Source organism: Numida meleagris, chromosome 13 (assembly GCF_002078875.1).
Source record: "Numida meleagris isolate 19003 breed g44 Domestic line chromosome 13, NumMel1.0, whole genome shotgun sequence".
NCBI lineage: Eukaryota > Metazoa > Chordata > Aves > Galliformes > Numididae > Numida > Numida meleagris.
Window position 1 is genome coordinate 6,712,388 of NC_034421.1, and position 13,301 is coordinate 6,725,688.

Here is a 13,301-nt window from a genome sequence, read left to right on the forward strand (position 1 = left end):
TCCAGTTCAACTGGGAGGCTGCTGGGGATGTTACTGCCCAGTGTTCCTCCTGAAATCCTTTATGACTCTTTATGGTTATAGTTAGGTAAAATGTACTTCAGTTTTGCTGTAAGGAAACGTTACATGATAGGGAAATCAAGACAAATGATATTTTTTGTGAAACCGTGATGAGAATCTCATTCCTGCTGTCTGTGGTTTTGCTTTATATGGTGTCTAGGCATCTAAGCCTGATTCAGCTTCTGATTTTATTTTCCCTTGTTATAAAATGTCATCTCAAAAAAAAAACATTTTTCCCTGATAAAATGAGTCCTTTTTTCCATTTTATGTCATGTTTGTTTTACTTTGCCCTGTTTTCAGTAGCTCAAATTGACAGCAGTGCTCCCGTGCAACCTAAGCAGCAGTTTCCAGTGTCACTGTGGTGGCTGCTGGCTGAGCTGGGGAGCCACACAGGGGCAGGTTGTTTGGGGGAGAGCAAAGCCACCTGGAAGAGAATGGATATTTTTGTGTTTTATTGAAAGAGAACGGCCTTCTCCCCAGTGCTGGCTGCTCTGGGCAACTCAGAGCCGGCTGAGCACCGCATTCTCACGTTCTCTCTGTCGAGGGAGAGCTTAGTGGGGAAAACTGTGGTGGCAGGGACAGAGGAGGCTGTGCTGTGTGGTTTGCCCCCAGGGACAGGGTGTGAATCACTAAAACAGGAGCCTGAGAGCTGCCTCTGTGGTTCAGCAGTGTTGTTTTGGCCTGGGGCTGTGAAAGGCAGTGCTGGAGAGGGCTGGTGCGTGCTCCTCTTCAGTGCCTCTTGTTAACTTTAACCTGACCCTCTGCAGTAAATTTCCTCTCCTAGTCTTGCTTATCTCTGCCTGGAAGACAGGAACACAGGTGCCCAGATGACAGTCTGTTTCCTCCTTTCTGTGCCTTTGTGGTCTGCTGACATCCTGCCTGGGTCCCCAGCTGCTGTGTGCGCAGGCATGTGACCCTCTGCTGCCTTGTGTTTCCTGTTAGGTGTGGGATACCTGTACCACATACAAGTGCCAAAAGACCCTGGAAGGTCACGATGGAATTGTACTGGCTCTCTGCATCCAGGGGTGAGTGTTGAGGGACACATGACCAGGAGGACAGGGGGTGAGCACTGGGCCTCCTGAGTGCACCTTTATAGTTCTCATCATGAGTCCTGCACGTGTCAGGGCTGTGTGTGCATTTGGAGGTGTGGGTGGTGGGGAGAGGAGCCCCTCAGTCCCCAGAATCCCGGATCTCACCTTTAGATGGACCCCTTCTTACATCTCACATCTTTAAATACTGACAAACCGCATATCTCTGTGGCCTCCCACTGCTGTCCTGGCTTCCTTCCCTGCACACCAGTGTGGTGCTGAGCTGCTGCTGGAACTGACAATCCAGCACAGCCCCCCATGCAGCCCCAGCCCTGCTCCGGAGGCTGCTGCTCCAGGGCTTGGCCCAGTGAAGCTGTGGGGCTGCAGCTTCTGGCCCAGCACTCAGCCTGGGAACGAGCCGAGGCCCTGTGCTGGCTGCTGTCCTTGCTGACCTCCTTTTGTTTTGTGGTGACATTACAGGAACAAGCTATACAGTGGCTCTGCTGACTGCACCATTATCGTGAGTATCTGAGACCCCTGCTCTGCTTGGGAGTCGAGATGTGGCATTGACAGGGCAGCTCCTGTGGTTCAGCAGGGTTTCTATAAGGCTTTTCAGCTGCTGGTGATAGGATTGGTATTTCATGTGTGCTTTATGCCACGCCTTTAACCAGGGTACCCAAGGGTTGGATTTGGGTGTTCCCTGCAGGCTGGGCACTCGCTGCTCATCAGGCCAGGCTGATGGCTCACATCATTGCCTGTGTTTTTGCTTCACTCCGGAAGCAAAGGGGAAGGGCTTCAGCACAAGGGGCTGCTCCTTCTCCTCATGGGCTCTCCTCCTTTCCTTTGCAGGTCTGGGATATCCAAAATCTGCAGAAAGTGAACACGATCCGAGCGCATGACAATCCTGTTTGCACTTTGGTCTCCTCGCACAACATGCTGTTCAGTGGCTCCCTCAAAGCCATCAAGGTAGAGCTCTGGGGTAGCTCCTCTTGGTTCACTTGGGGACTGATGCTACAAGCTGTCAGGTAGCAGTTTCCAGATAGGAATCAAGTGGCATTTTGGCCTGTAACTTATTACTCCGTTCTCTGGAGCTACATAGAGCAGCCAGCACTGTGCTCTGTGCTGGTTAGAGATTTTCTGAGACCTGACTGAAAAGACCCTTTTGTTCCTTCTTCTCTGTAAACCTGAGGCTGCAGGTGGAGGACCTTGACAGTTCCCAAATGTGTGCTTTCCTGGGCTCCCTACACACCTACTCAGACCTTTGGGAATTGCGCCTGGTGCCCAGAATTGGCTGGGGATTCAGGCTGCCTGTTTGAAACCGCCTCCAAAGGATCTTGAGTCAGTGTTCTTTTCCCAAAGCATGCAGAAATCAGGGAACAGCTTTGCAAGTTGCCCTTTAAAGCCTTGGCTAGATTCCCTTGGTTCTGCTTCCAGCTCCTGGTGAGGCGGCTTATGGGACCGTCCATCTGTAAGAGAGCACATGCTCTTTTCTTTATCTGGGCCTGGAGTGGTTTTGCAGAGCGCTTGGGGCTGGAAGTGACAGCACTAAGCAAAAGCAGCACATGGGGCCTTCTGTTTTTGTCATCCCCAGCCACTTTCTGCCACGTGAGCTGAGTGGCAGTGCTGTTTGGAGCTCCATTGGTCCCCTTGTGCTGAGGGCTTCAGCCAGGGTTTCCCAGTAGCTGTGGGCATGGACAGGCTGTGAGGGGAAGTCCAGCACAGGATTTGATTTAGGTTTTCCAAGCCTGTAGCTCTGCTAAGGAAGGGTCTCTGCCAGCAATAATTCAGGCTCTGCTCTAGCTTTCCCAGCCCTCAGGAAACATGCTTATTCAGCATAGTTATTGTATCTGCCAGCCAGCGGGTCCAGCTGATTCCCATGGGGCTGGAGAATCAGCACAAGATTCCACTTTGTGAGCTTTTAGGGCCCTGTGCTGACTCTCTTCTGTGTGTGTTTGTGCTGTCCATAGGTCTGGGATATTGTGGGTACCGAGCTCAAACTGAAGAAGGAACTGACAGGTCTCAATCACTGGGTGCGAGCACTGGTGGCTTCTCAAAACTATCTGTACAGCGGATCATACCAAACAATCAAGGTGAGGCTGGTGTGGCAATTGTAAGCCATTGGCTGTCCCTGATACATATCTGTATTCTGCAGCATGGGTTGGCCGAGCAGGACAGAAGGCAGCTGCTCAGATGTGAGAACACTGCTGCAGCACTGCTGACATGCTAGCTTTTACTGTGCTGATTGCATCTTTGTAGGCATTAATTCAGGGCTCTGGCTGCTCCTTGTGAGTGCAGCTGCCCGGGGATGCTCGCTAAGATAAAAATGGCCATGCAGCCGTGGCGCCTTGCGCTGCCTCTGCAGCTGCCGCAGCGTTATCTGTGCTGACAGTGCTGCTGATAAGAGGAGAAGGTCACTGTCTGGCTATAGAGTTACCATAAATCTGTACGTGCTTTCCAAAGTGCTCTGGCTCGGGCTTTGATGAATAGTTCACCTCTCAGCATCTGGATGACACAAGAGAATTTGAAGTTTCCCTCCTTAGTATTAATAAATCCCCATTAGTTTGCCCGCATTGGTTTCTAGTGCTCTCAGAGACAGATTTGTGTACGTGTATGCAGTCACACACACAAAGCATGCAGCCTCTGCCATTTTTTCAGCCTACATGTTCAAAGCTGGGCAGCTAAATAAGACAGCAGGACTTTGCTCATCGGCACTGAATGTTCCCAGCTGGACAGATCAGTCCATAAGGATGGGACTTGGGCACACACGGAACAGGGCTGGTCGTGTGTGGCTGGAGGATGCTTTTAAGGGAGCTCCCTCCTGGAGAGGGGTGCCTGCGTGGGTCTCATCCTTCACTCTGGTGGCTCTTTCAGATTTGGGACATCCGAAACTTGGAGTGTGTGCATGTGCTGCAGACATCGGGAGGCAGCGTCTACTCCATTGCTGTTACAAACCACCACATCGTGTGCGGCACCTACGAGAACCTCATCCATGTAAGGGCTGCAGGGTTCAATCTGTGTGTGTTGGGCTTGGGGGAGGGGCAAGGAGTTGGGAGCCTGGCTCTGCTGCTCCTTTCACAGCGCACCCAGAGCATGGAGATGTGGATGAACATCTTGGAATAGGTGGTGACCTGCGGCCCAGTGCAGTCTCTGAGCCCTTCTTTCATTCTGCAGGTCTGGGACATAGAGACAAAGGAACAAGTCCGCACGCTGACTGGTCACGTGGGTACAGTTTATGCCCTTGCTGTCATCTCCACGCCAGATCAAACCAAAGTCTTCAGTGCATCGTATGACCGGTCTCTCAGGGTATGTGTCCGGGGCTGCGCAGCTGGGTCAGTGCTCTTGACACTGTTGTTGCAACGTAGCATTAGGAGGGAGAGGATGGATGGGGAATCCTCTTACATACATGCCTTCTGGCTCATACCTTCTGCGTGCCCACAGGTGTGGAGCATGGACAACATGATCTGTACTCAGACGCTGCTGCGGCACCAGGGCAGTGTCACTGCCCTTGCAGTCTCCAGGGGCCGCCTCTTCTCCGGCGCTGTGGACAGCACTGTAAAGGTTGGTTTCCTCGGGCTTCTTCTTGATGCTTTGGTCTCTTTCAGTGCTAGAACTAGGGTGTTAAACGAGGGAGGAGTTGGCTTTAAATAAGCAAGGAGATGAGTTTCAATAGGGGGGAGGTTGAGCTCCTGGCAGAGGTGCTGTGGAGGCTGAAACCCAAAGAGAAACTCCATGAAATGATGGAGAGAAGCCAATGGAGCTGCTCAGAGCTGTCATGGCCACGGGTTGCTGTTGTCTCCTCCAGGTCTGGACGTGCTAGCGAGAGCCGCCCTAGTCCTGCACACTGAAAGACCAAAAACTCCTCCCTCCGTCGGCCTGCTGGGTGATGCCACCACTCTGAAGAACTGCTGCAGCTCCCCTCTGCACCGAGCACTGCCCGCTGCTGCCCATCAGCCATGGTTCCCCCCCTGCAAGGACCCTGGCGGGCAGCTCTCAGGACAGCTCCGGCCCACGGGTGCTCCTGTTGTTCCCTCGGCTCTGCCACGTGGGAAAGCAGAAGGAGCCGCGTGGTGCCCTCACCTCACCGCAGCGACCGGGTCTCCCAGTGACCAGCGCCGGGACCCAGCGGTTCAGGTGGGCACGGGTGGGGGCCAGGAGGTGGTCCCATGTAAATGGTAGAGCTGAGCATTAGGCCGTGCCCTGGGTTAGGTCCCCGAGCCCTTTCTGTCTCTAGTATTTAATTTTACTGCCAAGATGTCAGGCTGATCCATCTGGGAAGAGGTGTTTTCTTGAGTAGCCAGGTACGATTTTTACGCCACAGCTAGTTCTCAAATAACACAAGCCCATTGTTCACCGCCCTGTAATAATGGTTTCCACATTAAAGAGAAAAAGCCTCTGTTGCATTTTTACTCACATTTTCTACTGTTTTTAAGATTGTAATATAGATTTGATTATTTCTTCATTGACAATAAAAGTGGAAAGAGTTGTTCGCGGCCAGCGTGAGTTCTTGCAGACATCCAGCCAGGACTGCGGGCACCGAGCTGGGCAGCACCCCACAGCCCTCGTCCCAGGCTGACACCGGCTTCCCCCCAGGGCAGAGGCACCGGGGGGGCCCTGGGCTGTGCCCCACATCCACCCGGCTCAGAGCGGCCACACAACGAGGACTGGGAGCTCTGCTGTGCCCCCACCAGCCCCGATGGCATCGGGACCCTCACACCCGGGGGCACCTCTTGGGTCACAAACAGGGCTGGCAGCCCGGCAGGGTTTTATTTTATTTTTTGTTTTATTTTTCATTAAATATTTGTTGCCAGACTTCGTATAGGAGCAAACTTCTTCACAGCACCACGAGCCATCTACTATTCAGAATAGGAAGAATAAGACGAGTAGAGGTGAAATCTAAGCACAGAAGAGCAGGGAAAGCACCAGGATGCATAGCTCGACAGATGGGATACGATACAGAGTCCATAACTTAATCATAAAAAATATATATATGTATATATCCATCATGTAGAACTTTATGGATTTTTTTTTTTTGTAGATACATATTTTTTTCTTTCCAACAGATATTTTCAGGCGGGTGATTTTTTTTTTTTTTAAAATCTTTTTTTTTGTGTTGTGGTTTTTTTTTTTATCTTTTTTTTTTTTTTTTTTTTTTGTAAAGAAATTTCAAAGTTGTGCCAAACACATCTGGATCAGCGACCACAACGGGAGGGGAAGGAGGCGGGGAGGGGAGGGCGAGCCCAGCCTGAGCGGCTCGGGCAGAGAGAGGTAACAGCAACACTTGGGTTGGGAACCACAAGCAAAAAAAAAAAATGCATTCGTCAGAACTCAAGCGACTGAACCAGACTCCTGTTTATACATGAATGTACAGCCGTGCGCCGGGACGCACGCACACACCGCGTGCGCACACACACACACACACACACACACACACACACACACACACACACAAAACAAATGCCGAAAAAAAGAAAGTCCAATGAAAAACCTGAAGACACTCCGAAAGAAATGCAACGCCTCCGGTAGAAGAGTTAACAAAAACCTCCATAAAACAAGGCACATCCTTTGAGTTCTTAACGGTGTAGAAAGAAAGACGGCACACTGAAACCCAACGGAAAACCCGAACAGAACGGCTTGCACGTACCTTCCACCCAGGTCAAGGTAAATATTGTGCTACTCGGAGAATGAGTTTGCCACAAGACACACAGCTTAGTATAATCTAATAGTTTTTCTCAAGCTAAAATCCAGTTCTCTCTTGATTTTTTTCTTTTTTAAACGGCTTTATATATAATTGCTAATATTTTTTTTTTTAAATCTTTTAAATATATATTTGTTAAAGTTTATTCTTTTTTATTATTATTATTATTTTGGGGATGGGGGAAATCTGCTTTATATCTCTCCGTCGTTTTTCCCCTCCAATAAATTAATACTTCTTTATAGCTTATGACGTCCTCTCCCTCGGCGGCGAGGGCCCGGCCAGGGGCACGACCCACTGCTCCCCCGCCTGCCCCAAGCAGGAGCTCACCCATTTGCAATGGTACCGACAAAAAGCCCCTTTCCCACCCCGATGTGAAGAGCCCACAGCAGCAGCGCGGGGCTGGGCAGCTGCGGGCACGAGGGTCCGGGTGCTGTAGGGGTACCCAGCACCGTGCCCGGCCCAATGCTCGCCAACGACGAAGGAAAAAATATGACCAAAAGTGAAAATGAAAAGAAAAATGAAAGGAAAGAAACCTAAGTGCATCGCCCATCCGGACTCGCCACCGGAACAAGAGGGCACGGGTGGATGAACGCCATCAGTGCCGCGCCGGGTTGTGCTACATTCGGGGACCGGGGCTGGCAGGGCAACCATGAGGCCACCGCAGGGAGGGAGAGAAAACCCCAAACCCGGATCTGGTGCGAGCGGGGCGCTTCAGGCCGGGTGGTGTTGCTTTGCTTCTTCTATTGTATTTTTTGCTTCTGCAGAAGGGAGTCCTGCCGGAGCCGTGGCGGGCGGGCGCCGAGTCCGTGAGCACAATCCTGAGGTATCTTCTTCTTTGTGCAAACCCCGAGGGATGGGAGGTCCGGGAGGGGACGGCTGTACAAAGGGGACGGTGGGGCCGGAAGGTCGCGGATCGTTGTGCCCTTGTGCCCACGTAAGCCCTGAGGTTCGCGGGGCCGTCGCGCCCCTCACTCCAGCATGGCGTCCAGCTGGTCGGCCAGGTCGTCGAACATGCTGCCGATGTCATCCAGGATGCTGCCCGTGCTCTTGGCCTCCGCAGCAGAGCTGGGAGAGCGGTGGGCACCGGTCAGTGCTGTGCACTGGGACCACGCGGCCATGTCTACCCTGTGCCATGGCCCTGACCCACAGTGGTCCACATCCCCAGTGCCACCACAGCCCCCTCCCATGCCCCAGCGCCCTGCCCACGGTGCTGTCCCCAGTGTCACCACCACCGCCAGCCCGATACTCCACCGTCCCAAATCGCCATCCCCAAGCAGCCCAGAGCTCAGCCCCCAGCCCTCCCAGAGCTCCCTGCCATGCCCTGTGTCCCCGCAGCCCTTACTCTGCCGCCTGGCTGTCCTCCTGCTTGATCTTCTCCTCCACAGCCTGCAGCGCGGCAGCCAGGGATGCGCTGGTCTCCTCCAGCTTCTGCTGCACCAGCTCAGGGCTGGCGCTGTCAACAGAGGGTCCGGCGATAGCGGAACGTGGCGGTTTCACCGGCACCTGCTGGGGCTGAGCGCCGGGCGAGAGGGGCTTGGCGGGGCTGGAGCAGAGTGAGGGCGGCGTGCTGGAGGGCTTGGCAGCAGCGCCCAGCTGCCGGGCGGGGGACGGAGTCGGCGTGGAGCCCGCGCTCACCGACTGGATGGCGGCGTGGGGCTTGGGGGGCTTGGGGGCCGTGGGGGGTGGTGTGGGCTTGGGGGATACTGGGGGTGGCGTGCCGTGGACGCGTTTCACCTCTGCGGAGAGAAGGGAAATGAATGGGGTGGGATGGCCGCAGTGACAGCACAGTGCCCCAAGGGGCACCCCACAACCAACCATCCCCAGTGCCCAAGGGCACCTACCTGGGCTGCCTGGGCTTGGGATGGGCATCTTTTTGGGGATGGGCACTGGTGGCCCAGGGACCTTCTGCGCTGGCTGTGTCAGCACGGGCTTGGGGGACACCGGCGGCTTGAAGGGCTTCTTGGGCTCGGCGGGCGGCGGGGTGAAGTCAGGACCATCGGGGCGGGTGGCAGGCGGCGGGGTTGGGGGCGGCTCAGCCCCACTCAGCTCCGAGGCCGGCCGCCGCTTGACAGTGCCGGTGCCATTCTGGTAGACGGCAAGAGGGGCCGGCTCCAGCGCCGGCTCCTTGTCCTTGGCCTTGGGCCGGCGCTTGACGGTGTCAGACTCAGTGAGGATGAAGCGGACGCTGTCCTGCTGGCTCTGCCGGGCACGGATGCGCCGCTTGAGTGTGGCGCTGGCCTCCACCTTGGCCAGGTCCCCATGGCGGTGCGCTGGGGACAGCCCTTCCCCTGCATCCACCCGGGCCGGTCCCAGGGCGCGTGGCCGCTGCTTGATGGTGAGGTTGCCCTCCTCAGCAAAGGGGATGGTGTCTGGAGACCCACCACGCTCAGCCCGCAGACGCTCGCCGGGGCCATCAGCGCCTGTCTCGGAGCGCACGCTGTCGGCACGCTCGCGGCGTGCGGCCGCCACCAGCCCGGTGACGGGACCGCTGATGGTCCGGCGCCGGTTCACCACCTCCCCGTCCAGCCCAATAGCCTCCTTGTGCTTGACGGTAGCCAGGACGGTGGCCACACGGGCACGCTCGGGGCTGCCCGGGGGGGCTCCCGGCTGCAAGTAGTACCCATCGGGCCCCTTGCCAGGCACACCAGCCCCAGGTGGTTTCTGCAGGGCCAGCGCCCGCGCCCCACCACCAATGGAGGACATCTCCAGCATGGCTGCGATGCTGCGCACGCTGCCAGCGCTGCCCGTGTCCACACTGCCACCCAGATCGCTGGCACGCCGCTGCTCCTGGCGGCTCTCCCCCTCAGTGCTGGGGGTTCCGGCGGCCGCCTCACCTTCACCGTCCTTGGGGAAGTCCTCAGCCATGCCGGCACTGGAGATGGCAGAGCTGGAGCGTTTGGGTGGCGGCGGCGGGGGCCCCTTCTTCTTGGGGCGGATGGCGAAGGACTGGCTACGGTTGACATTCTTGTCGCCGCCAGCAGGTGCCCGCACTGAGTGGCTGCGCCCCACGCGCCGCTGCACGGTGGCATAAGGCCCTGCGTCGGGCACCAGCAGCTCGTCCCGTTCCTGCTCGCTGTCGGAGGCGGCATAGCGGTTCAGGCTGTGTGCCCGCTTCTTCGGCCTCCCCGGCTCCTCTTCACCCTCGCCTGCTGGCGGCAGGCACAGCACCGGCACTGAGACGGGCAGGACCGGCACTCCTGGGGGAGCCCCCTCGCCATCGGTGGGCTGCGGAAGGACGTAGGCAAAGCCACGGTGCGTGGGCGACTGGGGCAGGGAGCGGGGCGACGCAGGGCGCTCACCCGGCGGCAGCAGCTGCGGAGTGGGCTTCACCTTGGCGGTGGCGTGGGGTGCCGATGGGCCCTGTGGGGAGGGTGGACGCGGCTTGCTGGGGGTCTGCGGTGGTGTCAGGTGCCCGGCGGTGGGCGGGAAAGGCTGCCGGGGTTTGCCGGGCACCGGCGGAACACTGGCACGCTTGACGGAGTGGCCGTGCCGTGGCTGGCGGAGCTCCTTGGTCGGTGGCACGGGGGGACCCTCAGGGGTCCCTTCTGCCAGGTACTCCTGGCTCTTGGAGATGGCGGTGGCGGCGGAGGCACGGGGGCCATCGCCCAGCAGCTCCTGCGAGCTGCTCATCTGCCTGGCACGGCCACCCAGCCCTGGCGGCGAGCGGTAGCCAGGGGCTGCGGGGTTGGCTGGCTTCTCGGACGCCTCCTCGGGGCCTTCGCCCGTCATGGCCACCTGCAGCTCGCTGCTGAGCTCACTGTCCTGGAACGTTGTCATCTTGGGTGACTGGCACTCGGGTGGTTCTGGTGGCGGGGACTCGATGGCCAGCACCTCCGGGCATGCCGCCGCCTTCCTCTTCAGCGTGCCCGGCTCATACTTGCCCAGCTCGGCCCGCTGCAGCTCTGCCAGCTTCTTCACCGCCAGCATCAGCTTCTTCTGGTGGCCTGGGGGTGGCAGATAGCATCAGTGTCAGCCAAGGAACCATGGGCCTCCGCAGGGCCATGGCACGGGACCTTACCCAGCTTGGTGATGCCGATCTCCTGCAGGTCCTCCCAGGTGATGTCAGTGATGAAGTCGATGTTCTCGTAGCCATTCTCCACCAGCACCTTGTAGTACTGGGATAGCCCAATCATGGAGAGCCACAGCGCCAGGTTGGCCTGGGGGCACAGGAAACAGCTCAGCTCTGGGTGGCACCGTGCACAGTGACACCGCCACATGTGTCCCTGTGCTCATGCGGGAGAGCCCAGGGGAATCCTGCACCCTGTGCTCCAAGCACCCCTTACTGTGGTCCAGCTGGTGGGACAACATCAAGGCACAGGCAGTGTCACATTCATGTGGTGACAGGTGGCACTGGCCTGATGGTTCCCAGGCTTTCAGCAAGGGACATGCAGCTTCAGGACCATGGGACATGGGCTTCATCTGAGAGCAGTAAGACAATTCCCACCACCCTCCCCCCTGTGACATCCTTCCCTGGATGGGACCTGCTGCAGAGCTCCCAGCACCGCTCTGGATGTGACACCATCACACCTGGCCCCACGCAGCCCTTACCGGCTTGTACTCGGGCAGCCACTCGGGGATGTTGAGGTTATTGATCTCAGAGGCAATCTTCTTCCTGTGCCCCGGCTTGGTGACACCGATGGCCGTGAGGTCCTAGGGCAGAGAGAAGAATCAGGATCACCCTCCACAGGCAGGTGGCCAATCCCAGGGGTGCCCCCATGGCCTCACCTCTGGCGTCATCCGGCTGATGGTGGTGATGTCGTAGCCAGCATTGATGAAGTTGGGTGCGTAAAGCTGCAGCTGGAACTTGCACAACCACTGGTACACAGCCTCTGAGCTCTAGAATGAGAAGGGTGGTATAGCTTGGGACAACCTTGGCACACGGATCTGTTGCTCTGTCCTTATCGCAGCCCCTGCGCACCCCATGGGCTGTCCAGCTGCTCGCTGGCCTCATGTGGGGCATCCCACAGCCACAGCATCGCGGTCAGCACCAGAACCAGCACCCACAGCCACGCCAGCACCGGCAGCTTTGGCACGGCTCTGCCCATAGCTGTAGGTGAGGGGGTGGCTGTGCCCATGCCTCCCATTATTGTGCACTCTGCAGGGCACTCAGTGCTCCCCACTCACCTTCCCCTCTGACGGCGGCTCCATCTTCTTCAGCTGCTGCTCGGCAGGCGGCTGGGGGGCATAGGGGGAGCTGGCCACACTCTGCGACCGCGACGAGCCTGCTGGGGGAGCAGCAGTCAGTGGGGATGGGGCCATGGGGCCGCAGGGCCTTGTGGTGCTGGGATCCTGGTCAGGCCCTCCCCAGCACATCCCTGTGCTGCAGCCCCTGGGCTCTGGCTGGGCAAGGTGGGGAGCAGAACCCCTGCCAGGGGCAAGAAGGCCAAGGCAGGCAGAAGAGAGCAACTTCCAATCCCACACAGCGGGGTGCCCTTACCTGGGCTGTGCTCCTCGAGATAGTACCAGCCCTGTGCTGCTGGTGCCCAGTAAGGTCAGCAGGCCATCCCCAGGCTTACAGGGGAGGCTGTGCTGGCACAGAGCTCTGCAGGGTACTCAGGTCTCCCTGGCCCCGTGCCATGGTGCTCAGAGCTCCCATGGACCTCGGCCTCACTGGGGCATCAAGAGGACGGTGCTCACCTGGGGTAGCCAAGTGGGGGCTGAGGGCCAGAGTGTTGCAATGGACCCAGCAGGAGGCAGACCCCTCCCCAGAGCTGCTTTCCTCGTCTGCCCACGTGCCCCAGGCACCAGCCTGAGGTCCTGCTGCCCAGAGCCATCTGTGCCCACTTCTCCGGCTGTGCCACTGAGCCAGGGCTGGGCTCAGCCTCACTGCAGACAGGAGACCCAGCAGACTGCCACGAGCTGCCCTGTCCCTCTGCACCCCAGCACAGGCACCCCTTGGCTTCCATCCCACGGATGGTGGCCTTCAGCAGCCTGGGTGTGACAAGGGTTGCCCAGAAACATCAACCTCACATCTCTAATCCAGATCAACAAGAGCATCCCCTTCCCCCTGCTGGTAAGTGCATCCTCCTTGTATCTAACTGCGCGCTGTGTGAGCATCCTCCTCTGCGTTTGTGTGTGTGTGTGTGTGTGTGTGCGTGCATTGCTCTGGCACCTGCATCCTACTTGTGCTTGCATCCTGTGCGTGCGTGTGTGTGTGTGTGTGCACTACCCACCCCCATCCGTGTGCATCCCCCAGGCACTCACATCCCCCCACTGTCTGCATCTCACTCGCGTGGGCACCTCCTCACATGTGCCTCCCTCTGCCATGTGCCTCCCCACCACATCCGCCTCCCACTCATGTGGGCACATTCCACACCTGTGCACCCCCTCCCCAATACCTGCACCTTCCCAGCGTGCGCACCAACCCCCCTTAACACCTGCACCCCCCCTATGTGTGCACCCCCCCGCAGCCTGGGCACGCACACCGGGCACACGAGCATCGCCCGCCTGCACCCCCCACGTGCCTCCCCCGCGGCGTGGGCACCCCCGGCCCGGCAGCCCCCGGCCGAGCCCCCGGGCGG

The 13,301-nt window shown here is 57.9% G+C and overlaps 2 protein-coding genes across 5 annotated transcripts in view; one reads left to right on the top strand and one right to left on the bottom strand.

Moving 5' to 3' along the window:
* The window catches only part of TRAF7 (TNF receptor associated factor 7), a 29,294-nt gene extending 23,726 nt beyond the window's left edge, over positions 1–5,568 (top strand). For all 3 annotated transcript variants that reach the window (XM_021411301.1, XM_021411302.1, XM_021411303.1), the window contains 8 exons: positions 1,000–1,082; positions 1,566–1,605; positions 1,935–2,051; positions 3,053–3,175; positions 3,957–4,076; positions 4,257–4,388; positions 4,524–4,643; positions 4,888–5,568. In XM_021411301.1, coding sequence (XP_021266976.1) covers positions 1,000–1,082; positions 1,566–1,605; positions 1,935–2,051; positions 3,053–3,175; positions 3,957–4,076; positions 4,257–4,388; positions 4,524–4,643; positions 4,888–4,902 — 750 coding nt within the window. In that variant the 3' untranslated portion in view covers positions 4,903–5,568. The remainder of the gene's footprint in view (positions 1–999; positions 1,083–1,565; positions 1,606–1,934; positions 2,052–3,052; positions 3,176–3,956; positions 4,077–4,256; positions 4,389–4,523; positions 4,644–4,887) is intronic.
* Positions 6,226–13,301, bottom strand: part of CASKIN1 (CASK interacting protein 1) — a 16,225-nt gene continuing 9,149 nt past the window's right edge. For both annotated transcript variants that reach the window (XM_021411853.1, XM_021411852.1), the window contains exons 13-19: positions 11,905–12,002; positions 11,506–11,616; positions 11,329–11,430; positions 10,799–10,937; positions 8,622–10,724; positions 8,123–8,516; positions 6,226–7,845 (exon numbers count right to left, since the gene is read on the bottom strand). In XM_021411853.1, coding sequence (XP_021267528.1) covers positions 7,749–7,845; positions 8,123–8,516; positions 8,622–10,724; positions 10,799–10,937; positions 11,329–11,430; positions 11,506–11,616; positions 11,905–12,002 — 3,044 coding nt within the window. In that variant the 3' untranslated portion in view covers positions 6,226–7,748. The remainder of the gene's footprint in view (positions 7,846–8,122; positions 8,517–8,621; positions 10,725–10,798; positions 10,938–11,328; positions 11,431–11,505; positions 11,617–11,904; positions 12,003–13,301) is intronic.